We start from the raw sequence: 27,246 nt of genomic DNA on the forward strand, positions 1-27,246 counted from the left end.
CTCATTTATTTATATCTAGAGAGTAAGCTCATTGGCAGACTCCATGTTGTTGCCTGTTTTCAAGAAGACATGAGGGGAAGGCTTGTGAGTGTCCCAAAACAGCACATATCCAGATTGAGATCCCATATACCTCTCCTTATAGAGAAGACTTCCCCACCTCCCTTGAGGGCTGGCACAGCCACCAAGAGGCAAGCCTTCACTGGGGGGAAATCTCCATTTTGTCTCCCTCAGATAATTCAGGGTCTCGGGGAGAGAGTAGTGAGGGAAGCCATTTTCATCAACCCTTTCTCATCTGACTTCAACCCTTATTTTCTCCATCTAAGGAGTGAGTTCCACCTCCCAAAAAAATACAGTGGCACTGAATGGAGTTGGTCTGATAGGAGAAGCACTTGATGGTCCTGCTTCTGCAGCATCTTCATCCTTGTCACTGTTGTGAATGTCCCTGCTTTCCACAAAACTATCATATAGTTTCTTGGCCTTTGTCCAGATGGTGTTGGTATCCAGCAAGATATTCTTCCTGCAGTCATTTATCCACAAGGCCAACGAAGAGTCCATCCTCACAATGGCCTTAGTGCGGAAAGTGACCGCCTTCTTTGCGGTCTTGTCATTGTTGCCATAGACATAATATTCTTCTTGTCTTTATGTAGCAAACAGTAGATTTGTTTATCCTGTAAAAGGGGCCTACAGTCACATAGCTTTTGCCTTCCCTTAACATGCTGAGAAGTTCCATCTTTTCTTTGACAATAAGCATCTTTCTCTGGCACTTGGGTTCACTGCCAGAAGCCTCAGAAGGCACAGAACATTTGGGTGGCATAGGGCTTGAAATAAATTCAAACTTACAGCAACACTACATGCAGCGATCAGACAACAATGTGAAGTGGACAAGGAGAGATGCTGAATGCATGGGCACAGAGAGCAAACAGACCGATGTTACAGTCATTGAGCCAATCAGCATCCAAGATACAAAATACAGGGCTGTGGAAGCCAATAGTGTGCCATGTACAATCTTACATTGGCAAACTTGCATAAGCAGTAGTGGCGTACTGCATTTCCATTGTGTATAGTATGATATTCATCTACAACATCCCGCAATACAGAATTGGTTGGGTTTTTTTTAAACCTGTGATACAGTGAAGCCATGATAAATGAACTGTGATATAACAAGGGACAACTGTACTACCTACTCTGACAGCCAACCAGCCTGGTGTGCTTATTTTGGTTTATGAAAGTCAGAGACCAATGACAAAGGATAACAGCTCAGTAAATTTGAGCTCACAGGAATCCAACATGCCCTGAAGATTGAAGTAACATTTGATATTAATGCAAATGGCATCCTCAGTTTTTCCGCTATGGATAATAGCATGAGAAAGGACAATTAAGATCACTGTCACCTATGACAAAGCTCATCTGAGCAAAAAAGACATTAAACATGGTCTAGGCCAGTGATAGCAAAACCTTTTAGAGACAGCATGCTGGTGTCATCCCCACCCCACACAGGGGAGGTAGAAAGCTCTCCTATTGGGCTGCTAGGTGGAGGGGCAGGTGAAGTGAGGAATGTCCTCAGCAAGTAGATAGAGGGAGGGAAGTGGCCTAAGTGCTCCGCTCCCTTTCAGCTCTGCCACTTGTGAGTTGCCCACCTTACCCCCTGTGAGTTTCAGTTGGCTGCTGGGCAGAGGGGTGGGGGTGGTGAAAAAATGTCCTCTGGTGTGGTGGAGATGGGGAGGGGAGCAGCTCCACCTGAGTCCCTCTGTCTTTCTAGTGGGGGTAGGGGGAAGCCATGTTCCCTCAAAGAGCACTCTGTGCCATCTTTAGCACCTATACCATAGGCTCACCATCACTGGTCTAGGAGTCTAAGAAATACAAAGTTGAAGATAAGAAAAAAATGAGACAAGATGTCTTCCAAGAATTCTCTTGAGTCTTATGCAAAACATGAAGGCTACTGTAGAGGATGAGAAATTCCAAGGCAAAATTGGTGGTGAAGACAAGCAGAAGATACCTGGCAAAGGTAATGAAAAAATCAACCGACTGAATAAAAGACTGCTGAGAAGGAAGAATTTGAGCATTAGCAAAAGCAACTGAAGGGCTGTAATCTGTTATAAGGAAAGAAGCAGGAGCAGGAGCTGAAAAGGCAGAAAGAAGCAGGAAGGTTCCAGAATTCTGGAGAAGTGACAGGACTGTCTTCTTCTAACTGAAAGTTAAACAGGATGTTGAGTTTGTCTAGTCTCCTTTGGTGGACTTGGTGAACTAGTTAGTCTCTCCCCTGTGGCTTTCCTTGTGATCCATCTTACCAACTACCTGTTCCTGTGTATGCTCTTGATGCTGACTAAAAGATATTCCTACAGAGCTGCCTGAGACACCCAAAGCCATCTGTCAGTGAGAACTTCTCTTTGAGCCCTTCCATCCCTACTACCTCTATCTCTATCTAAGGGGAGATTTGGGTTAGTGAAGTGTTATTGTATTATAGGAACTGGTAGAGAGGTAATTGACAGTGCAGATACCATCTCTCTGAAGCTACCAACTAGATTTGGTAGGAGGTTTATTTATATTTTTTAGATTGATCATCCCAAGTCCCCTCCCTTCCTTCCCTTATCTTAAATAAACCCTATTTAATAGCATTTGGTATCCTGTAAGCTCTATCCTATTGGCCTTCCCAAAGCCTGTGTCCTTCTGATATTTGTCCTAAACAATTATTCCTTGACTCACTAAAATCCCATTACCATCAGGTATCTTTCTAGAAACAATTATTTCAGTTTGTTATTTCAAATCCCATCATTACTCAACTGTACCAGAGTGTAGTGGGGCATGCCTGCTGTATGGGTTCCCAGAGAAAGGAACAATACCATCTGGACATACTTCTTCCAGACCCATCATGGAAGAAATCAACTAAATGCACCAGAAGAAAGTGTGTTCCACATGGTTTTCCAAAAACCAAAGGACTCAAATTTGTAACCAAGGCAGTAGCAGTTTAAAAGGTAACATTTAAGCTTACTATATAAATCTGTGAATTCTGAAAACTTGAGTGTGTGCAGAGTGAGAGAAGAGAACCATGTTAAATTGTATCAGTACTATAAACAAGTAAAAAATGCAATTCTTGTCTTGGAGAATAAAATCTATTTAAAATTGGCACACACACACACAAAACAAAAAGAAACAATGTGTGTGATGAAGCATGGAAAGATCTATATGGACTGATGTAGAGCAACAAAGCCAAGAAAACAATATAAATATAATTTATAATATATATGAGAAATACATATATATACACAATAATGTAAATGGAACAAAAAACAGTGGAATGTCCTAAAAACCTAGAAATATAAGGATATCAAGAAGAAGAAGGTCATGAAAAATGTCCAAAAGCTACAGAAAGTTCAAGAATGATGAGATCTGAGAAAAGGTCACTGGACTTGGCTACTGAGAGACTGACAGTAATTTTAGAGAGAGCACTTTTAGTTAACTGAGGAGGTCAGAAGCCACACTATAGAGCTGAAAAGAAATTAAAGACAATATTTGTAAAGGATTTGAAAAATGGAAAGGGCTATATAAATGCTAGCTATGCACAGTTAGGCAGAAGGTCATCATTGAACAATATCCTGTATAATACTGGGGAACTATTGTCCCAGGCAGGCTATTCCATTCTGGAACACTAATTGTCAGGATGTTCTTCCTCTCACAGAGCTGAAACATGCTTTTGAGCAGTTTTTACTTACTGGTACTAAAAATCTACTCTCTTGAGCCAAACAGAACAAAATTTGTTCTCTTTTCTGCAGAATACTTTTATGAGAAACAAAAATCATGTTCTAGTAAGTGTTTCCATCTGCCTGAACATTCCCAATTCATCTGATTGATCATCGGGTATCATGGTTTTGAGACCTCTCTTGGCTGTCATATCCCCTTTGAAAAAGATCCCATTCTAAATGCCACAGAATCACAGAGGAAAGAGTTAAGCAGCCAAGAACCTCTAGGGAACTAAATCTCTCTCCATGATTTTTTCTTTTTTTTTCCCCTTGTACAGACAGTAAAGATAAACATTTGCTTAATACATAGGATATAGTTATGAAATATAGTCCATTGAGACAGAAATCAGTTCTTGATTGCTTACCACAGTTTTATTTCCTCTGGAGATCTCAGTAGCTCACTGGAGATTCCTGGTTTAGTCAGAGCAGAAAGCACTTGGCCCCTTTCAATCCAAGCAGCATCATCTGTCCTTTCTAGTCCTCTCCACATAACACAACTCAGAATGCTTGTCATTAATTGTAGAAGCTCTTCCTCACATCTCTGAGGGGAAAAAGACAAAGCTAAACAGTTAAAAATTGTTCTATTTTATATATATATACATATATATATATAAACATATATAGAACTTATAAAAAATAAATATACATATTTATTTCCTTGCATTTTTATTTAAAAGGTTAATAAAAAATATAATTGCATATGATACTTTCAATAAAACACAGCAGACAGTCTAACGATATTAAAATTGCTCCTTTTGTCAGTCAATAAACACTTAATGCTCTCTATGTGTCAGGCACCATGCTAAGTAATGAGGATACAAAAAAAGCTGAAAAATAGTCTTTGCTCCATTAAATAGATTTTTAAGCAAATGTACATTTTTCCTTCCAAGTCAGCAGTAAACTCTTTGGGCATCAAGAAGCACTAATCTGTTGACATTAAATTTTCTGATAGATGTCTTATTTTGGGGCCACTGCTTTTGTTGAATGTAAATATTTAACTTGGAGAGGATAACCCTTTGATCAGTTCCGCCCTCTGCATCACACATTGTCTCAGATCCTGTCTGTCTCTTCTCATCACAATGGCATAGCCAATGTTTGCTTTGAGGATGCATGCATGAAGTTTATTGCATTTGGGTGTTGGTGATGAGAAGATCATGAGATACACAAGTGTTTGGTACTACATGACCACTGCTGTTTGTTTCCAACTCCATTCCTCCAAGGAATACTTGCCGTATCTGATTAGTCTGTACCTACTTTGGCATTAAAGTCACCTAGAATTACAAGCTTGTCCTCTTTTGGAATGCTATATTCACAAAATTTTCTTTTACCTCATCAGGGTTAATCACTGTGAGAGCATACAATGATAATGGTGGCATGGCACTCTCTTGCAAGTAGCAACTGCATCATTCTTTCCTTTGGGGAGGTATCCAAACTTATTGACTCTTCATCACAGTGACCATCCCAGAAAAATGTAGATTCAGCCCCAAATCTGGTGTTTTAACTTGCAGGGTAGGATCCCCACCTCCCACGGTAAGCAGGCTAGAGTTTGGCTGCATAAAACAGACAATTCTTAGGGCCCTTACCACTCTTTTGCCTTGGAACCAATACGCACTATTGATTCTAATACAGAAGGTAAGAGTTTTGTTTTTTTTTTTTAAAGGCTACTCAGGCAGAGAAAGTACAAATATTTACCTGATCTCTACCAAATTACACCTTCCAAACAACTTTGCTATGGAGAGTATTAAACACATCTCTCCTTAGATCCTTTTGGAAGAACTGAAAACTTAGGATCCAAGGCATCTGCACAAGGAACCTGAGACATGCAATAGTGCTCCTTTCACTACAGGAACAGAGACCAACTTTTAAAAGTTTTTTTAAGTTAAAAGAAAAGAAAATGAGCAAACAGCAAAAAAAGAAACACAACATAGAAAGTTATTTTGGTGATAGAGAAAACCAAAACACAAACTCAGAAGATGATAACAGTCAATATTGCTACATCCAAAACATCCAAGAAAAATATGAATTGATCTCAAACACTTTCAGTACCAAAAAAATAAAAATAAAAAGATGGCAGGAAGGAGAAAATGAAGCATGTTCTCTGGTAAATTTTAGTTTTACTGTAACAGAAGTGAGGTGGCATTTGTTCACTCATTCAACATTAACCATTTATTGCCTGCACACTTTATGAAAGGCAGAACTGTCTCAGAGTTGGGAAGAGCCACAAAGATTAACAAGTCACAGACCATACTCTCCAAGAGTTTAAAATCAACAAAGGAGGATTTTTTAAAATTCATATAAAATATATAGTATATACTTATAATACACAATTACATATAATATTTATAATTCCATATATGATACTGTCATAACCTAGACTGAGCTCCTTTAGGTATTAGATCAAGAGGGCTAAAAGAGTCATTTGGTATGTAAAAAGGACACTGTTATAGACAATAGTTGGCAACTGCTTCTGACCAGTTTGCATCTCAATTTATTCCAGTTCACTCAATGTTTAACCTTAATAAGTTATTTCTCTTTTGCTGATCTGAATATTCTATCATTTCTAGGTTTTGATGATACTACTGTTGCCTGGTTTTCCTCTTATCTCTCTATGTACTCCTCAGCTTTTTTTGCTGGTTTATCCTGCATATGTCCCCTAACTGCATATACTTCAGGGTTCTGTCCTGTGCCTCCTTTTCTCCCTCTTTTCACTGTCTCTCAATGACCCATAGAGTTCATTTGTCATTTGTATACAGACGAATCATAGATAAACACACATTTTGCCTCAAACTCTCCCCACAACTTCAGTCCCAGGTCACCAATCACCTACTAGACTTTTCAGAATGGATGCCTAGTATACATCTCAAACCCAACATGACCAAAACTGAAATTACTGCCTTCACTCTTAACTTTCTCCTTCCCAACTTCCCATTTCCCTAAAGAGCTTCCCCATTCTTCTAGTCTTCTAGGTTCATTAACATTCACATTATCTTGAATTTTTCCTTTACCACAAAAATCAATTCATTTGTCAGTTCTTACCATTTCTATCTCTCTAGCTTTCTTTTAATTCATTCTCCCCACTGACATAGCTAGCACCTCAATTCAGACTCTCATCACCTCCTGCCATATTTCAGTAGTCTTCTAATTGAGCACCTTGTCCTAAATCTGTTCACAAAGTGGCCAAAGTGATCTTCCTTTAGACTGTCTGAACTGGCCAAATCACTCCCCTTCCCAGACAACTCCAATGATCACCTATTGCTCTATGATCTGTTATGCAATTTCTAAGCACAAGAACACAAATAAGAGAATCAAAATCTCCAAGTCAAAAAGAAATAGGTTTATTGGGAGATAGTCAGTCTCACAATAAAGCTGGACTTCTAGTCAAGACCAAAAGACCCCAACTATTATGAGAGGACTTCTTTTATCCCCAAAGAATTAGACAACTATATACCAGTTTAAAAACAGTTCAAGACAATAGTTATATGCATCTAAAAATAGTGACATGCAGAAGCAAGGTTCATTGATTGAAGCAACTAGGAAAATAATTCTGATTGGTAGAAGAAGTCATTTGATGATGGTTTAAAAAATCATTTGATAGACAAGGAGGGGAGGGCAGGGAAGCCTGGACTACTGACGTAAATGATAAGAGTGGGTGGTGCTGGGTGGTACCAGGCTTTGAACTGAGGGTCAGACCTAGTGACATATACTGAATCACAAGTTCAAGATGATAATTATTGCTGAGGGTGCATGATATAACAATTTTAAGGCTAAGGCCCCAAACTGAGGCCTATACTAGAAATTATTATCTATGCTAAAGTAGTTATTTACTTAATTCAAAACCTTAAAAACTTATACTAAAATAATCACAAAAGGCCTACTAAAGTCATCACTTATACTAATATTATTTAACTATCTTAGAATAATAATTACGATGAACTCAATACTACTGCTAATATTAAACTCTAATCCTCATATAAGGGGTAGGGAATTTTTCACTCACAGATCCAATATAAACTTCCCAGTTGGTTTTTAAATCATCACCTGGACCTAATCTCATTTCAGCTTCACTGGCCATAATTTCCCCTCCCTTACTCTGGAATCCAGTCAAAGTCTTCTGTTCCTCATACAAAATACACCATCTCTCATCACCTCACTGTGACTTTTCAGGTATTGCTCATCCTTATCCCCAAACCTAGAATGTACACCCTCTTCAGATCTTTCTGACAGAATATCTTTCTTCCATCAAGAGGCAGCTCAAGTATCACCTTCTATAAGCACTAACCCCAATGCTATTTGAACCCCAAGTTGTATTAAATTGCTTTATAGTAATCATCTCTTAATGTCTTCATAACTCTCTTGGATTTAATTATCATCTATATATAGGAAGATGACTCACTAATTTATATATCTAGGCCCCAATCTCTGCTATAAGGTTCAAACCTTCATCACATCTACGGAGCATTTTAAAAGTGGATGTCTCATGAATAGGTAATTTTCAGTTAAAGAAATCAAAATCATTAATAAGCACATGAAAAAGTGTTCTAAATCTCTTATAATCAGAGAGATGCAAATCAAAATAACTCTGAGGTATCACCTCACACCTAGCAGATTGGCTAACATGACAGCAAAGGGAAGTAATGAATGCTGGAGGGGATGTGGCAAAGTAGGGACATTAATTCATTGCTGGTGGAGTTGTGAATTGATCCAACCATTCTGGAGGGCAATTTGGAACTATGTCCAAAGGGCACTAAAAGACTGTCTGCCCTTTGATCCAGCCATAGCACTGCTGGGTTTGTACCCCAGAGAGATAATAAGGAAAAATACATGTACAAGAATATGCACAGCTGTGCTCTTTGTGGTGGCAAAAAATTGTAAAATGAGGGGATGCCCTTCATTTGAGGAATGGCTGAACAAATTGTGGTATATGTTGGTGATGGAATACTATTGTGCTCAAAGGAATAATAAACTGGAGGAATTTCATGGAGACTGGAACAACCTCCAGGAAGTGATACAGAGCGAAAGGAGCAGAACCAGGAGAACATTGTACACAGAGACCAATACACTGTGGTACAATCAAATGTAATGGACTTCTCCATTAGTGGCAATGCAGTGATCCTCAACAACCAGGAGCGATCTATGAGAAAGAACACTATCCACATTCAGAGGAAAAACTGTGGGAGTAAAAACACTGAAGAAAAACAAATGCTTGATTACATGGGTCGCGGTGGATATGATTGGGGATGTAGATTCAAAATGATCATCCTAGTGCAAACACCAACAACATGGAAATGGGTTCTGATTAAGGACACATGTAATACCCAGTGGAATTGTGCGTGGGCTACAGGAAGGGTGGAGGTAGGGGAGGGAGGGATAGAATATGATTCTTGTAACCAAGGAATAATGTCCTAAGTTGACTAAATTAAAAAAAAAAAATTTTAAGTGGATGTCTCAAAAATAACTTAAATTCAACATACCTAAAAATTACTTCAATTTATTTTCCCTCAAATGGATCCTGCCTACAAATTCCCCTACTCTTATGTAAAGCTCTACCATTCTTCCATTCACTTAGGTGTACCACCTTGGTCTTATCTTCTACTGCCACTATATTCTGCCCTTCTCAACACCATCTGACTTACCATAACTTTCCAGAAAGATTCCCTTTCTCTCCCAATTTTCATATTACTTTTATGTTCTCTCTTCCCTGATTACATTGTAAATTCTTTGATGGGCAGGTGTTGTCTTTGTTTTTATTTGTATTTGTACCCCCAGTCCTAATCACAATGCCTAATGCATAGTAGGCCCTTAATAAATATTTATTGACTGATTAGAGAGTATCCAGATAAGGGTAACTAGAAGGTAAAGGTGTTTGTCAAGGACTGATTGAAGTAATGGGGTGGGGCATGTTTAGCTTGGAGATTATTAGATTTGTTCTAATTAATCCAAGGAGCACAACCAAGAGATTTAAGTAATAGTTTTAAAAAAACCACCAATTTACACTTGATTTAAGGAAAACTCCCTAACATTAAATCTGTTCAAAGTGGGGTGCCTTTAGTGGTTATGGTTTCTCTCTTCCTGGAGTTCTTTAAGCAGATGCTAGATTACCACCTACCAGTTGTATTATGGTAAAGAATCCTTCAGTGTAAAATTGTAAAATCTTGTCATTTACAGAGGCTGCTAAACCTGAAGTCAGAAAGATCTGGATTCAGATACTTATTAAACCTACCAGAGCAAAACATCCCAACAAGACTGTAACCAAGAGATGAGAGAACTCTTTGAAGGAATAAAATTCTTTCAGGCCCTACAATATCAGGAACTGTGATGTGACTTTTTCCTTTTGTTTTGTATAACTATATATGTTCTCCACAATCATTATACTATAAAAATTTGAGGCTACTCTTTAATTTGTGAGATAGTTTGACCAAAGTTTAAGGGAGAAATATTTTGTCCCTAATGGCTCTACTATGCCTTTTATAAATACCTTTGCTAAGAGCTAATTGAATCTAATGGAAGGCTGTAAATGGAAGCATACTGGTAGGGGCACAGAAATTCATGTTAGGCATATAGTCTCTTGTAGTGACTCTCATATAATTCAAAATGAGGCTGAAATTAGCCATTGTTCCCAAACCATAAATACATGTCGGGAGAATAGCCAAAAACTACTACATAAGGAATAACTTTTAATTTAATATGAATTGCTTAACGTTGTAAAATAAATTAATGATAATAATGCCTACCACCCTAAGACTTCTTCCTCTGATGGGCAAGTTTCTCCACAAATGTCCATTTGAGGAAGCACCAATATAAACCATTATATTCTCTTCAAACCTAGACTAGATCACAACATTCCCAATTACCTCTGCACCTTGTCCCTGAACAAGTAACTTGACTGCTTCCCAAGTTCCCAGATTTTCAGCTCCCTTTTAAGTGTTTTCTTCCCCCACTACAATATAAACTCTCTGAGGGAAGAGATTAGCTTTCTTTTCTCTTGCATTTGTACTCCCAACACTTAGTACAATTTTAACAAATGTTCGATCCATCTATGTAACTCTGAAAAACATTGTTTAAAAAAAAAAGTACATACCCAATTTTAATCTAAAAGGAAACTGCTAATGCACAAGTCAGTTATTGAGCATTTACTATTTTTAGGCATTTTGCCAAGAACTAAGAATACAAAAATAAAAAAAGGTAAAATCCTTCCTTGAAGGAGTTTAAAATCTTATAGTTGAAACAATATGTAAGTAATTATATGTATATGTATAGATGAGTAGATGAGTGATAAGAGCCAAAGGAAGGCACTACCAGTGAGTAGGGATGGGGATAAGGAAGAGTCAAAAATGTCTCCTTGAGTTGAGCTGATTCTTGAAGAAATCAAGGGAAACTTAGATGTGGAGGTTATGGGGAAGGAGGCAGCCAATTCAAAAGAATAGAGTTGGAAGATGGAGTGTCATGAAAAAGAACAGCAAGTGGGCATGTTATTGTAGTGTAAAACACTTAGAGTGGAGTAAATTATAAGTATGTTGGAAAATCAGGAAGGAAAAAGATTGTGAAGGGCTTTAAATGCCAAACAGAGGAATGTAAATTTGTTCATGGAGGTACTGGGAAATTACCTGAGTTTGGTAAGTAGAGAAATGACACATACAGGCATAAGCTTGGTATTTAAGTAGAGGATGGACTAGAATGGTAACAGGCTTGGAGAAGGGAAACCGATTAGAACCCTAGTGCTAGTCCAAGCGAAGAGAGGACTAGAATTAGGATAGTAATTGTGTAAGTGAAAAAAAGGGAACATATTTGTGAAGATAGAAATGGTATCACCTAACAACAGAATGGATAAAGTAAATTTTAGTGATAAGTCAAGAGGGCCATTGAAATTGGGGGTATGGGTAATTGAGAAGATGATAGTGCCCTTAAAAGTAATAGTAAAGCTGGGAAAAGGAAAGGTTTGGAGGTCTGAATAAGGATAATGAATTCTCTTTTGGACATGCAGAGTTTGACATGCCTCTTGCACAACCATTTTGTAATGTTCAAAAAGTTAGTGTGGGATTGGAGCTTAGGAGAGAGAGACTTGGGTTAAGGATACAGATAAATCACTGAACACAGGAGAGCTGATAAAATCACCAAGCAAGAAGAAATGGAGAGGGAGAAGAGATTAGGGCCCAGAAGAGATCTGAACAAATCAGACAGGTAAAAGCAGAAACAGGAAGCAGTAAGGTCAAAATAACTAAAATAACCAAAAAAAGAGGAGAGAAGTTGATCAAGTGTGCCAAGCACTGTAGAGAGGTCAAGGAGGATCAGGATTTGGAAGTCTATTTGATTGAGCAACTAAGAAATCTCTGGTAACCTTGGAGGGGACAATTTCATAATACAGAAGGTTTGAGAATGAGAGGAAAAGAAGTAGAGGCACTTAGTATAAAGATAGTTTTCTCAAGGGATATAGAACAAAAGCTAGTAGGGACAACTAAAAAGGATGGATTTTTAGGACAAAGAACATATGTTAAGGGCCTACTTTGTGCCAGGTGTTGTGCCATTTATTAATATAACAAGTAAACTATGACTTAAATTTCTGGGCTCATGATAAGGAGAATATGTATTCTATGTATTAACATATGTTTATATGAAATAATAGCTTATATTTCTGTATCTGTAGCACTTAAAAGTTTTACAAAGTGCTTTACATACATTATCTCATTTGAATCTCACAGCAAAAATGAATGCAATTTGCCACATTTATTTCAAGATCAGAAATAATTAAATAAAATATTATAAAATATAAGTAATATCCAAATGTTATTTCTGTCCACAAAAAAAGTATTTAGATAGAAAAAAATAATTTTTACCTCTTGACTGTCAAGTAATGAAAGGTCATCAATGAATCCCATGTCATTTGTAAGGCTGCTTTCCTTGTCAAGCTGCACAGAAAATGCTTTAGAAGAACATTCTATAGGAGATGGTGTGCTGGGCAAACTGTCTGGCATTTGACTCCCACTATCACTTAATTCCAGTGAATCAATCCCAGTAAGATCCAAACTCAAATGTGAAGAATCATTAAGCCACAGTTCTTGATTTTCTGATACTGAGATATCATTAGAGTCTAGAGACTGTCTTTCCTCCAAACACCATGGATCAAAAGTTGCAGCAGCTAAGTAAAAGGAGTTCAATTTCTCCCCTTCTCCCTTTTCATCACAGAGCTTCTTTAGATCTTCAGGGGCATTTTTTTTGTTTTCTTCCTTCATAATATCAGCCCTGTTGTGCTTAAGTTCATTTCCAGTTACAAAATTTAATTTTAGAAAAAGTCTAACCAAGGTCTCTTGCCATCCTACTTGTTGAGAAATATGTTGGGCTGCATCTGGTTGGGTCTGCAAAATTTGTAAAACCTGCAAAAGGATTAGAAGGAAACATCACAATGTATATTATACTGCCATAATAATCTACTAATCCTAGTTTAAGTTTTTAGGATTAAAAAAAATGAATCCTAATATTCAACATAAGAAACTCAATTTATGAATTTAATGTGAAATGTTAAATTATAGGATTGTGATATATAGTTAAATATAACAAAATCAAGTTATTTCTTGCTATAAAGTACAGTATGCTTGCACAAATTTACTTTATTAAGAAATTTAAATAGACTGTGTCAAGAACACACCCAAGTTAACACAGCAAAACTAACATGGTGAATATATGCCAAGATAATCATTTTCATCCCCCATTCCCCAAAATTTCCCTGTGAATAAATGATATTTGTTAATCTCACCAGTCACTCACCAGAAGTGAAAATTACTTTGAATATTCCCACCTCTTCATTCACCAGATGCAATCTATTAAGGAAGACTTTTCAATTCTTTCTTTGGAATAATGTTTTTTTCATATATATTCTTCCTTGCCATGCTTAGCAACTACCTATTACCTAAATCTTTATCAGTCCTAATTCAACAATTTAAACATTTATTAAGAATTTCCCATCTGAAATCTTGGGTTCAATGAGGGGTGAGGAAAGGAGAGAAAATACAATGATACATACATAATAAATAAAAAATAATTCTGAGGAAAGGGGAAGAACTAGGAAAATCAGAAAACATCTCTAATAGGAAGCAGAACTTGAGATAATTCTTCAGAAAATTTAGGAATTCACAGAGCAAAAATGAAAAAAATGAGCATTCCAGGCATAAGAAAAAGCTTATGCAAAGGCAGAGGTAGATGATACTATATAATATGTAGGAAAGAACAAATAGGTCACTTTGGCCAAAAAGTAGTGTGTGTAGGTGAGGATAGAAAGTAATACAAGGTAGGAGTCAGATTATAAAGGGCTTTAAAATGCCAAAGAGAAAATTTTATATTTTATCCTTGAGCCAACAGAAGAACCACTTAAACTTCTTAACCAAGGGAATGACATAGTCAGATTTAAATGTCGATTTGGAAGAAAAGTAAGCCTGGATGCAAGTAGACCAATAGTAAGTCTTTTATACTAGTTTAAATGAGATGATGAGGGACAAAATTATGGTGATGGCTGAATGAGTGGAGAGAAGGAACAGAAAAGTGAGAGAGATGTTATAGAAGAGGAATAAATAAAAGCTGGAAACTCAGGGGATATGAGAGATCAAGGATAGTAAAGAGTCAAGTATAAGTCTAAGACTGTGAACCTAACTAGATGACTAGAAGGAAAACAGAAACTGAGAAGTTAAGAGCAAAAGTGGGAGGAGGGGGGAAATTATATAGTTAGAGATGAATGAATTTGGGATATCTTGAGTTTGAGATGCCTAGTAAGTATCTGGTAATGTGGAAGATCAGGAAGGAGATGATAGAGATATGTCACCTGAACAGAGAAAACTGAACCCAAAGGAGCTGATAAGATCACTGAAAGTGTAAAAGAAAAAACAGTAACTCCTAGTTTATTTCAATGATTAATTAAAAGTGTCCTCCTTGCTCAGTCCTTACCATTCTATCCTACAAAGGTTAGTTTTCCAAAAACAGTGCTTACTGGATCCCAATTCTGTCTTTCAGTAAGTTAATTCTCTCTCCCAGCTTTGGGTCATCTGTAAATTGGATAACTATGCCATTTGTACCTTTATCAAGTCAATGATAAAAAGTGTTCAATAAAACTGGACCAAGCACAAATCCATGGGTCTCTCCACTGGAAACTATCCAAGCTAACACTGAACCATGAATAACTTATACTGTGAGTCTGCCCATTCAATCAGTTCCAAGTTAATCTAATTATACTATCATTTTCTAACTCCTCTTTCCAACCTCTTCCATAAGATGAACATGAGACACTTTAGTAAATGTCTTATCAAGATTTAGGCTAACTAAATTTAAGTAAACTACACATAGGTACATATGTTGGTGATGGAATACTATTGTGCTCAAAGGAATAATAAAGTAGAGGAATTTCATGGGGCCTGAAACAACCTCCAGGAATTGATGATGCAGAGTGAGAGGAGCAGAACCAGGAAAACATTGTACACAGAGACTGATACACTGAGGTACAATCGAATGTAATGGACTTCTCTACTGTAAAAATAGACTTGAATCCAGGACTCCAATCCCCAGAATCCTTTGCTCCACTTCCCCAGAATGCTTTATAATTACCCTGAATTCTTGCTTGGGTGAGAACACAAATGATTATTTAAAGTAGTTCTCTGCCTACTGAGGGGTCTCTTTTTGGACTTCTGTTTTGGAGCAGACACGTCTCTTTCATGATGTGAGATAATCTTGTCTAGGCCTCTGGCCTAAGCACGTGTTTTTCTTATCCTGTATTTTCTTTAATCCTTAATCTTTAATAAACCTCATAAAAATATAATACTCCTTGCAGAGAGAAACTAATTTCTACATGCCTCAGTTTCCCTAAATTTTAATCTTTACACTACTAGCAGCAATGCAATGATCCAGGACAATTCTGGGGGAACTTATGAGAAAGAACGCTATCCACATCCAGAGAAAGAACTGTGGGAATAGAGTAGAAACAGAAGAAAAACATTTGCGTGGTCACATGGTTCATTGGGGATATGGTTGGGGATGTAGACTCTAAACAATCACCCCATTGCAAACATCAACATGAAAATAGGTCTTGGAAATAGGTCTTGATCAATGATACATACAAAACCCAGTGGAATTGCTCATAGGTTATGAGAGGGGGCGAAGGGAGGGGACAGAAAAAACATGAATCATGTAACTATGGAAAAATATTCTAAATTAAATAAAGTTTTTAAAATATGTATTAAAAAAAAAGAAAATACAGTTCCTAAGAAAGTTAATCCATTCATTTTTGGAACTATAATGCCAAAGATAAGCTGGCTTGCCTGGTGAGTGAATACAAACTTTTCTCAGGCCACAATATCTATTTGGGCTCAGGTTCAGTGCTTTTTATCCCATTTATAGTCAATCACCCCAACCATTTAGTAATTTTTCCATCTATTCTGCCACCACATTTATGCATAATTCTCTACCCTCCACCCAAACCCTACAATTTCTTACTCTATGTACAATAATCAAATCAATACTACATTGCTTATGGAAATGGAATGTTGACTATTCAGTCCAAATCTCCCTAACCTGAACACTGCTTTCCTATATCTATGGTTTCCCCATTAGGATATAAACTCCTTAAAGACATGAACTATTTCAACTTAATAATTTTTATCCCTAGGGCCCAGTGTTTGGGAAATAGTGTACATTTAATAAATACTTTTTCATTCATTCATCTTTTTTGAGATGAAAATAAAATTAAGATTAAATAATATTCCCATAAGTTCAATATTTAAAGGACATAAACTACATAAAATTAGTTCTGGGGGACAAAAAAATTAGCATAATGATATAAAAAACAAGACCATTCCTTATAAATTCACAATATACTCAATCTATAGTAGATTATAAAACTTGGCAATAAACTTCACAGAAAGTAGGTGAATTTTTCCCACAAAATTTTCAGTAGTCTAGAAAATGGAGCATTTAAAAAATGAGATCCTACTACTCTGAAAAATTAATTCCCTAGAGAAATTGACACTAAGACAATTAAACCATTCCTTAGAACATTCAAGGCATTAAGAGTTCATATGTGAATGTTAAAAGCTGAGGATATCCTAACTATAAGCAACCCAACATAACATAAAAACTAATGGCACACTACTGTTATTTCCAAAAATGCTTGAAAGCTTACTAACCTTCCTGCACATGGGCACTCTGACATGTGTATCCACTTTATGAGACATGTACATTACAGCTAACAAATCTTTGAAATTCACAACAGTATCTGTGGGTGAGAAAAAAATTACATATAAAATGAAAAGATGGCCAAAAACATGCAAATAACAGTTTTATAAAAAATGGAAGGATTGTTTTTATAAAATAAAAAATATAGAAATAGTCTAATGAAAATGTAGGACTATCCCAAATACTCCCTCCTCTGAACTCTTATATCAACATAGTCTCTACATCACACATTTATAACTTGATATGTTATAATTTACATATATCTTTTCTGGTACATGCCTTATCTCCCTAGCTAGACTGTGGTGTCTTGAGAGCTGGACCCAGATTTTATGCCTTTTTGAATTTCCAGTGCTTAAGATAATATTCTACACAGATACCCAATAAGGTAAAAATAAATATCTCAAAAACTGAAACCATAGAAAAAGAGAATTATTTAATTTTATCCCTAAGAATTTAAGCTTCTTCAAGGAATATATAGTGTTTTTCATACATTTTCCTTAATTGATTACAAGTTGTGTACACACATTCATTTACATTTAGAAAGGCAAAATATTACTGAATGAAATAAAAAATATAGAGTGTATATATGTAACCTTATAAAGTAATCTGAGGGATCATTAAACATTTCAGCAAAAGCAAATCTATTTCTAATCTTATTACTTCATTCTTATTCAACTTATTCAACAATCTTATTCAACAACATTTAAACTTATTCAACTTCAAGAATTTAATTTTGATGGGAGTAGGAAACTCCTCCTCCTAACAATTATTATTCCCTATGACTTGGAAAACTTTCTTGAGTTACTGTGCACCCAAAATTCTTCATTCTTCAGCCAGTTTCTTTCAATTTAATGATGCAGAGATGTCTTTAAAAAGCAGAACATTAAGTTCATCACTAAGTCTATACTAAAAGGGTTATTAATAAGAGAAATCCTTAAATGTACCATCACCTTTATCCATACCTGTATTTAGGACTTGGTTAAAAAGGTTTTTAATAAGAGAAACATTAACTGGTACTTCAGTCAGAAGGAGGCCCAGTCCTGAATAACCAACATCTCTAAGTCGAATACGTTGTTTACTACGTTCATAGACTTTAGTGCATTTCAGCATCTGCTCTGTAATCTGTAAGAAACAAAAATAATATATTTTGGTTCTCATTGTGGAAAACTTTAAGCTCAATAATCCCACTAACATAAAAGAAAATAACACCAAAAGAAACAGAGTTCAGATTAATACAATTATCAGTTTTAACTTCAAAGGACAGAATGGATGAAATATTTATTGCACTCTTTGCAGAGAAGAAATGAACAGAAGCAAGGAAAAAGAAGCAATATGGAAGACATAGTAGATAAGGTGCTGGGTTCAGACCCAAGAAGAGCTGAATTTACATCTCAGTACATTTACCAACTATATGATCCTGGGAAAATCACCTAACCTTTTCTCATGTATTAAATGATGGAGTTGGTTTCCATGGTCACTAAGATCCTTTTCACACCTAAATCTATGATTCTATGAGTATGTCACATGTTACCAGAAATATTTGTTTTATTTAACTGTACTTTGTTACAAGGTAACAGACTTGTGGTTGGGACTTGTTAATGGGAAGTGACAGCAAGGCACTTATTCCAGATTTCCTAGCCCTTGCTGCTCCTCTGTCCTAGAACTGATACTAATTCAGTGGGTAAAGGTATATATTAAAAACTGTAGATAATAGCAATATGCCTTAATTATGTGTTACATCCAGTATGTCTATTTATAATGAACCATGTTGACTGGCTAACATAAAGAATCCTTCATACACACACACACACACACACATATACATAATCCTACTTTTGTACCTCCTGTAATCAAGAGGAATGACCAACAGTTTCTGCTTTTTGAATCTTCCATAGAATTCTCAATTCTCCCTCCCCTCCACCAGTTGAATGTTCCATCTGCCTCTCCTGGATCCATCTTCTTTCACTCTCAGGTTTTACTCCGCTTTTGTCCATTCCTATTGATTACACTCCTCTCACCCCCTCTATCCAATTCAAACTTTTATAAATTTCAGAGAAGTTATCAAATTAATGATCTCCCAAAACTCTGAAATCCTGTACTCTATTCCATTTTTGTTCATTCCAAAATATGATCTTGATGAAGTCAATTCAAAGAAATCACAAGGAGACTTCGTATCATTCTAATAATATCAAAGGAAGCAATTGGGCAAAATGGATAAGAGGTTAGGTTACTTTCCATTAATTTTATAAATATGGATGACTAATCTATTTTTTGTTATTAAAAAGGGAGTGGAGTCAGCCAATGCTTTAAGTGCATATTGTCGGTATTATGAAAAATAATATTCTGAGATGTCATACAGTGAAAAAAGAAAAACTTTCAATTTGGGAGAATGGCAAAAGAGTTAAAACATTTCCAAATAATCCAGAGTTCACAGCTAATCATTTATTAAATTAAAAGATACTTTTGATACAGAATCAGAAAAGGAATACAAATGATACCATCAAATTAGGGTATGAGAAAAGACGAATTTGGAACTAAGTAATCATAGAACCTTTTTTTAATCATTTAAATTTTTTCGATCAACAAAAATCTGACTTTTTTGCTTCTTATACCATTGACCCCTGCCACAAATGAGAACAAAGTTTAAAAAACAAAAACAAAAACCCAAGCCCTGTTACTAATATTTATAGTGCAGCAAAACAAATTTCTATGTATGTGTATGAATATGCATGTGTGTGTGTCAGCAGATGTCTCATTCTGCACTCTGAGTCTTTCACCTCCCTATCTGGAGATGGGTGGCAGGTTTCATCAGTCCTGTGAAACTGTGGTTGGACATTATAATGATCAGAGTTTTTAAGAGGTTCAAAGATGTTTGATTTTGCTATATTGTTGTCATTAAAGAAACAGATATCTTGGTTCTGTTCACTTCAGTCCTCATCAATTCATATAAGTCTTTCTAGGTTTCTCTTCATCATTTCTTATAGTACAAAAATATTCCGTTATATTCATATACCATAATGTGTTCAACCATTCTCCAACTGATGGGCACCCCCTCAGATTCCCATTTTTGCCATCCCTAAAAGAGCTATAAATATTTTTCTACATCCTTAGAGTTCATTCTGCTTTGAACCTTTTAAACCCTTTTTCTTTCCTCCCTTTGATTTTTCCTTTTCTCTTCCCTCTTTTCCTTATTTCCTTGTTAAGTGAAATTAATTTTTATATCCAAATGTGTGTATTTTTCCTTTTTCCTTGTTTGCACAGATGTCTACACATAAACTCCTTATGTATTTTTCTCAGAGGCTTTACTTATAGATGTTCTAGAATCATTACCACCAAAAAAAAAAGTAGCTCTTGCTGCATATAAATTCCTTCAAATTTTCCCTACAAATTTTCATGTTCCCAAGCACACAGCATGTACAGTACCTTAAATATCAGTTCTCTTAATCTGTCAGAGTATTTCTGATTTAACAGCAAGACATAGAGTATATCAGCATTTCCTGGCTCAAAAAGTAATAAGAAAAGCTGATCTCGTGCTGGACTGGTATGAAGCAGACTGAAGAGGACATCCAAAATTCCAAAGAGCTTTAATAGAAAACAAAAACATGTAAAACATCTGAATAAATCAAAATCCATGTAATAGTTCTTCAAGTGTGTTTGGTTAAAAAAATGCATTTCTTCATAATCTACAGTATCACACCACTGTAGTATGAAAAAATGAAGTTTCTCCATCATTCTTTAAACATGCACTTATTTTTTAAGATGACAAACTTGAGACTGCCATTTGAAAAGAAAATTAAAAGTAGGAAGGAAAACTAAAAGGAGAGAATGAAATAAGAGAAAATAAAGACAGATGAAGATACAATGATTTGCACCCTTCCTAAGAGACGGAGAAGCAAAACTAATTTTGCAAAATTGAGCAAAACCAAATAAGAGTGCTGTTCCTTCTTATTCCTTCACACCATGATCATTCATCAGAAGTCTAAGACAACCTCAAACCCAAGTCTAACAATGTGGCTTATCAGCAATTGCCCTCGCTGACTGAACCTTCCCACTCTATGGAAAAACAATACATGCTTCTGCATCTAACCTTCCAGTTACAAAGCACTCTGAAGAGTTTTTTTCACTAACTTCTTATAATACCATTGGGACAGATTATCTTCAACCAATCAATAATATTTATTAAGTACTTATTATATGCCACTGTGAGAGGCCTGGAGGAATCAGAGATAAAACTAAAATAAACAGTTCATGCACACAAAGGGCTTACATTTTACTGAAGGAGAAAACAGGAAATAATAATAGCTACTAATCTAAGATCCATAGAGGGCTTTAAGGTTTGCAAAGGTCTATAGGAAGAAAGGAAACAAGATTAATATAGCATCTCTTAGGTGCCACACACTGTGCTAAGTAAGTACTTTCCCATTATCTCATTAGATCCTCACAACCACCCTGGGAAGTAGGTGCTATTATTTTCCTCTATGTTACAGGTGAAGAAACTAAGACAAAGAGAACTTAAATGCCTTGCCCAGGGTGACACAGTAAGTATCCAAGTTTAAATATGAATTCATGTCTCACTCTGAGCCCAGCACTATATATATTATGCCATACCAGTTGCCTTTGTACATATAAAGACATATATAAAATAAAAGTAATTTTTTCAGGGAAAAGCATTAACAGTTGAGGAGTATTAATAAAGACCTTACATAGGGGGTGGCATCTGAAATAAACTTTGGAGGAAACTGAGGGTTTTAAAACGGTGAGGTAAGAAAATGCATTTGAAGCATGGAGGGATAGCCTATGCAAAGGGTCCAAGAGAGGAGGTTAGCTGTGAGTCAATACTTTGGAAAAAGGGAAAATCTGCTGGTTCCAATTTTGAAATTGTATTATTTTACAATCCCTAGAACTAATTGCTAAAATTAATTCATCTGGTAGATCCCATTACAGGGTTATTCCTCAATAGAGTAGGTAATAAAAATTAAATAATAATTACAAAAGGGTAAAAATATTTTCTCCTATATAGCTTATTCAAATTGGTAGTAATATGCTATAGAATTGAAAGACTATGAAAATAAGCAGCTAGAAGCCATAGTGAATAGAGTGCCAGGACTGGAGTTCAAAGAACTTGGGTTCAAATCAGGCCTCAGACCCTTCCTAGCAGTGTGACCCTGGGCAAATCATTTAATCCTGACTGCCTAGTCCTTGCAATTCTGTTTTAAGAATTGTAACTAAGACAGAAAGATTACTAAAATGACACTAGACAGAACAATGGCCTCTCTCCCAAAGTACTTTCACATTGCCATTCAACTCCTTTAATTCTCTGATGGCATTTAGCTTTATACAGTAAAAACTGATCTATGTATTTTATTCCTTTATTATCCTGTCAGATTCCTTGACAGTAGAAATTATATTATTTTTCATATTTGTATCTCCAGTGCCTAATACAACAATTTATACATAAAAGGTATTACTGAATTCAAGTCAGAAGATCTGTATTCTAGTCTTTGTTCTATTATTTATTACATGTATGACTTTGACCCACAATTTCAAAACTTATGAAATAAAGAGGTTTTGGTCCAAATAAGCACTAAGGTGGGAGGGTTCTTAACCAGGAGTACATGAACTTGCTTTTTAAATTTTCTAAAGACTATAATCTGGTACAATTGCTTTCTTTTGTTTTGCTTATTTGAAAATGTTCTGAGAAGAGGTGGGCTTTACCAGACTGCCACATAGGTACACAACACAAAAAACTTTATAACCTCTGCTCTAAAGCCATGTCCAATTAGAAAATGATGTGAGCCTCATTTTCCTTATCTGTAAGGGATATTATCTCCCCTCTACAGTTCAGTCGTGGGGATTAAATGAGAAGCATATTAAAGAAAAAATTGTAAGCACTACATAAATGAATTGATAATGTGCAAGGTCTGAAGGATAAGATAAAGCACAACTCAAATGAAATTTACAATTTGCCTTCTAAATGAATACTTTGAAGTCCATGCTAACATAAAATTTGGTTTTGGCATCTCCAGATTATTCATGACCTATAAAAGGTTCATATAAATTGAATAGCAGATTAATCAAAACACATTTAAAGTAAGAAATTTCTGATAAGACAGACCTAGTTGTTGCTGCCAATCAATTTCTATTCCTAAGACATTATTTTCTATCTCCTAGCTAACAATGTCAAGCATAACATTACCTGTTTTAGACAACTGACATTACATAATCACTGGTTAAAAATTTTTCATTCAATTGAATATGACAGTAAATACAATTTACTCTTGCCATCTGAGTATACAAACTCTTATATAAATTTATCTCAAAGTACCTGCTCCTCTTCATTAATAACAGCTATGTATCCCATGATGCTTTGTATTTCTTCCTGAGTAGCACCTTTGCTCAAGAAGTATTTGATCAACCCATACAAGGATGTCCTTATTGTCTGGACATCTTCTGGAGACAATTCACTGCTCTCTTTACAGCCACTCCTAGAAAAGTAAGAGAGTGAAAATGAAGTGTTGTTGTTGCTGTTGTTATTGTTTTTTAAAACTCTTAACTTTCATCTCAGAATCAATATCACATATTGGTTCCAAGACCCAAGAGTGGTAACGGCTAGGCAATAGGGGTTAAGTGACTTGCCAAGGGTCACACAGCTAGGGAAGTGTGTGAGGTTAAATCTGAACCCAGGACCTCCCATTTCTAGGCCTGACTATCAATCCACTGAGCTACCCAAATGCCCCTTGTTGCTGTTTTAATGAGATCCCAAACTATGCTTTTCTGTGGGCCCTAAATGCCAGTATCAAAAGTCTATATTACATTTGATAGACAATGAAAGTGCTAGTGCTTTTCAGTCCCAATCATTCTCACTAGAAAAATCCATCTAGACTCCAACCACTTAGCAAAACAAAACTACATTATAAATAGATGCAGGAAAATGGGGAGAAAGAGTGGAGAAGCAGTGTCATCTTTTCTTCCATTACTATATTGTTATGAGTAATAGATAAATGGACAGCTAAATTTGAATGACCTGGATTCAAGACAGAGCGAAATCTCAGAGGTATGATGGGAAAAGAATGACCCCAAAGACAGTTGGGCCAAAAATTAACTCTTTGAACATCTAAGCTGAGAGAAGAAATCCAGCTTATTCTATAACAATTATATTTTAGATTTAGGATAGAAAGGTAGATTTTTGGGGAATTTAGTTAGATAATGTAGAACAAGAAGGATCACTCAGTAATCACAAAGATTTCCCTCACAGCGAGGATTGGTTCAGGAATTTTATTTAGAATTTATTAGTTATAGGAAATATTTTCTTATCAATACCTATTTTTCCTTTTACTTTCCATTTTATACAACCTTTTATTATTTATAATAAATAGCGTTTTACATAATCGGCCTGAGCAGGAGTTTTTCTTCAACTGCTTTTGAGCAGCCACTTTTCTTTAACTGAAAAACCCAAGATCAACTCAAGAGCCTGTCCATATCAATATCAACCATTGGTAATACCAATACCAATAATTAATAAGGGTCAATACCCCTTATAACTATATTCATTTTAACCTTTGCTAAAGAGAAGTTATATTCTTAGTCAAAGCATCTTAAATTCTGCAAACAAACTTGGGATCACTTTATTTTCCTTTTATATCTCCTGGTAATAGTTGAAGATATGAGAAACAACCATGAAAAATAAAAGAACTGTTAAAAGAGAAATAATCCAGTAATTTAGGTAAAGGAGGAATATTGTACAAACAGAATCAAAGATCATACCCATAATGAATTCGAAGTGTATCCAGTAAAAATTGCACACCATACTTCTTTCGGAAGGCCCTTCTACTATCTTTGATAATGGTGGAAATATATTGTATGTGACCTAAAATAAAATTTACTATTAAAAAATTCATCCAAGAAAAAAGTAATTCATAAATTGCTATTTTGTTTGTCTAACTGAACAGCAAATTTTATTTAATCTCACCAATCCGAAAGGGAAAATCTCCACGATTCCAGATACGAAAATCAAAAAGTAAAAATTTATACATTTGCTGCAGAAGCTGAACATTTTTCTCTATTGACACTTGCTCAATTAGTAATTGTACTGCAACTAGTACATTTACATCCATTAAGTTGCTTGGAACCTAAAATGCAAATAATAATAGGACTCAATGAAAGGTTAACATCACTGAATAAATAATTTTGATTACACCATTTAACAAACAACAATTTACATCTGATTTTGTTCATAGGAAGAACTTCCAGATGAGGGAACTCCCCTTACCAGTGCAGTTCCTCTGAAATTTGTGATTTTAGTAAGTTGCCTAAAGCTCTTAAGAGAAAAACTAATTGCTGATTAAAACAATTCTTAAGACTTATTCAAAATATTCTACTGTATTTTTTCAATGTTTTTTAACTTTCAAATCCTTTTCCCCAACTGCATATAGAAACAATTTTTTAACAATTGCTTTCTGATCTTTTGCAATCCAAATTTTCTGTCTCCCTCAACTCCCCTCTCTCCAGAGGGTAAACAATCTAATACAGATTATTCCAGTGTTGGAGAGCAATATGAATTTCCAGTTTCCTCATGTCATGAAAGAAGACACATATTGCACATATAAGAAAAAGTCATGAAGGTAATACAGCAAGAAATAGTTTGGTTTGTAATAGTGAGGGGTACTTTGAAAGGGAAGGAACCAATGTTCAGCTGTTGGGGATTGGATACTACCTGGCACTTCCTCTTTTTTTTTCCTAAGCTGAGCTGTTACCAATGGAGTCAGTCAGTCTAGACTAAAGCATAAGTCTGTTCCCCCACAGCTTCCTTCTTAATGAATAGATTTAAATTCCCCTCCTATCACATAGCCTCTGATTCAGGTTCTAGTATAACTCAAGGTATCTAATTTATTTGGGCATAATGTTGTTAAAAGAATAAGGAAAGGAAAGGGCGGAGGGAAGAGGAAGTCCCTGAGATTTTCTCTTGACCAAGGAAATCTTTTCATGAATAAGCTCTGAGTTCCCCTAAAGGAAAAAGAGAGTCTTTATCCCAAAGACTGGCTTCAGTTGAGAATTGAGATCTTCTTCAGGTCAAGCAAAGGATTTTGAGATTTGTATTTCTTCCACCCAGCTCCACTGAGTCCTAGATAAGAACTTTGAGTCTCTTCCTCCAACTGCTTTTGAACCTGAATGGGACTCCATCCCATCCCCTGAGGTCTTATAAAGGTTCCATTTGCTCCTCTACTCAGCATCTCTTCAAACGTCAACTTTCTCTTTGCTCCTGGTCATCCCCTTGTTTATAGGTTCGATCTGCAATCATACTTTGTCAGTTCATTCTATCACTGTGGATCACATTTTTCATCATGAGACCCTTGGGGTTGTCTTGGATTCGTGTATGGCTGATACTGGTTTAGTTTTTCATAGTTCATCATCGTCCAATATTTCTGTTATTGTATGTTTTCTTGGTTCTGCTCACTTCACTTTGCATCAGTTCACATAACTCTGCCTAAGTTTTTCTGAATTCATCCTGTTTGTCATTTCTTATAGCACAATAGTTTTCCATTACAACCATATACCACAACTTCAATTATTCCCCAATTAATGAACATCTCTTTAGGTTCCAATTTTTTTTGCCACCACATAAAGAGTTGCTATAAATATTTTTGTATATGTAGATCCCTTTTCCTTAACTACAATCTCTCTGGGATACAGACAGAAGTGGTATTGTTGGGTCAAAGGGTATACACAGTTTTATGGCCCTTTGGGCATGGTTCTAAATTGATTATATTAATTCACCAACAGTGAATATTAATGTTTCAATTTTTCCTACATCCCTTCCAGCATTTATCATTTTCCCTGTTTGCCATATTGGCCAATTGATAGATCTAAGATATTTTAATTTGCATTTTTCTAATCAATACTGATTTGGACCATTTGTAGACTTTTTTACTTTTCTGAGAATTGCCTATTCATATCATTTGACCATTTATCAATTGGAAAATGACTTCTATTCTTATAAGTTTGCCTCAGTTCTCTATATACTTAAGAAATGAGGCCTTTATGAGAGGTTCTTGCTATAAATTTTTTCCCCAGTTATTTGTTTTCATTCCAATCTTGGTTACATTGTCATATGTATTATTTTCAAAAGCTAGATGTTTTCGTTCACTATAAAAAGTAAAAATCTAGAGTGTCATATCTGTAAACAATACCAAATGCCAGGAGCTAAAATAGAAGATATGATATCTTTGCAAACTATCTATTAAAAAGGGTTTCCCAAAGTCTTAGTGCTATTTTAAGTTATTAATAAGGCTTACAGTCTCAAAAG

The 27,246-nt window shown here is 35.6% G+C and overlaps 1 protein-coding gene and 1 long non-coding RNA gene across 12 annotated transcripts in view; one reads left to right on the plus strand and one right to left on the minus strand.

Annotated features, from left to right (window-relative positions):
- NBEAL1 (neurobeachin like 1) overlaps positions 1 to 27,246 on the minus strand; it is a 236,515-nt gene that overhangs the window by 90,611 nt on the left and 118,658 nt on the right. For all 11 annotated transcript variants that reach the window (XR_008914111.1, XM_056807892.1, XM_056807889.1 and 8 more), the window contains 8 exons: positions 24,913 to 25,072; positions 24,708 to 24,810; positions 23,269 to 23,428; positions 20,367 to 20,525; positions 17,906 to 18,065; positions 16,895 to 16,983; positions 12,569 to 13,105; positions 4,103 to 4,278 (listed from right to left, as the gene is read on the minus strand). Coding sequence is in view for 10 of the 11 variants with exons in the window: in XM_056807892.1 (XP_056663870.1) it covers positions 4,103 to 4,278; positions 12,569 to 13,105; positions 16,895 to 16,983; positions 17,906 to 18,065; positions 20,367 to 20,525; positions 23,269 to 23,428; positions 24,708 to 24,810; positions 24,913 to 25,072 (1,544 nt within the window). In the remaining variant the exon portion in view is untranslated. The remainder of the gene's footprint in view (positions 1 to 4,102; positions 4,279 to 12,568; positions 13,106 to 16,894; positions 16,984 to 17,905; positions 18,066 to 20,366; positions 20,526 to 23,268; positions 23,429 to 24,707; positions 24,811 to 24,912; positions 25,073 to 27,246) is intronic.
- Positions 18,739 to 24,840, plus strand: LOC130455884 (uncharacterized). Its single transcript, XR_008914112.1, has 3 exons — positions 18,739 to 19,164; positions 21,431 to 21,481; positions 24,599 to 24,840. It is a non-coding gene; the product is annotated as an uncharacterized LOC130455884 (long non-coding RNA).

Source organism: Monodelphis domestica, chromosome 8 (genome assembly GCF_027887165.1).
Source record: "Monodelphis domestica isolate mMonDom1 chromosome 8, mMonDom1.pri, whole genome shotgun sequence".
In the NCBI taxonomy this organism is placed as follows: Eukaryota; Metazoa; Chordata; class Mammalia; order Didelphimorphia; family Didelphidae; genus Monodelphis; species Monodelphis domestica.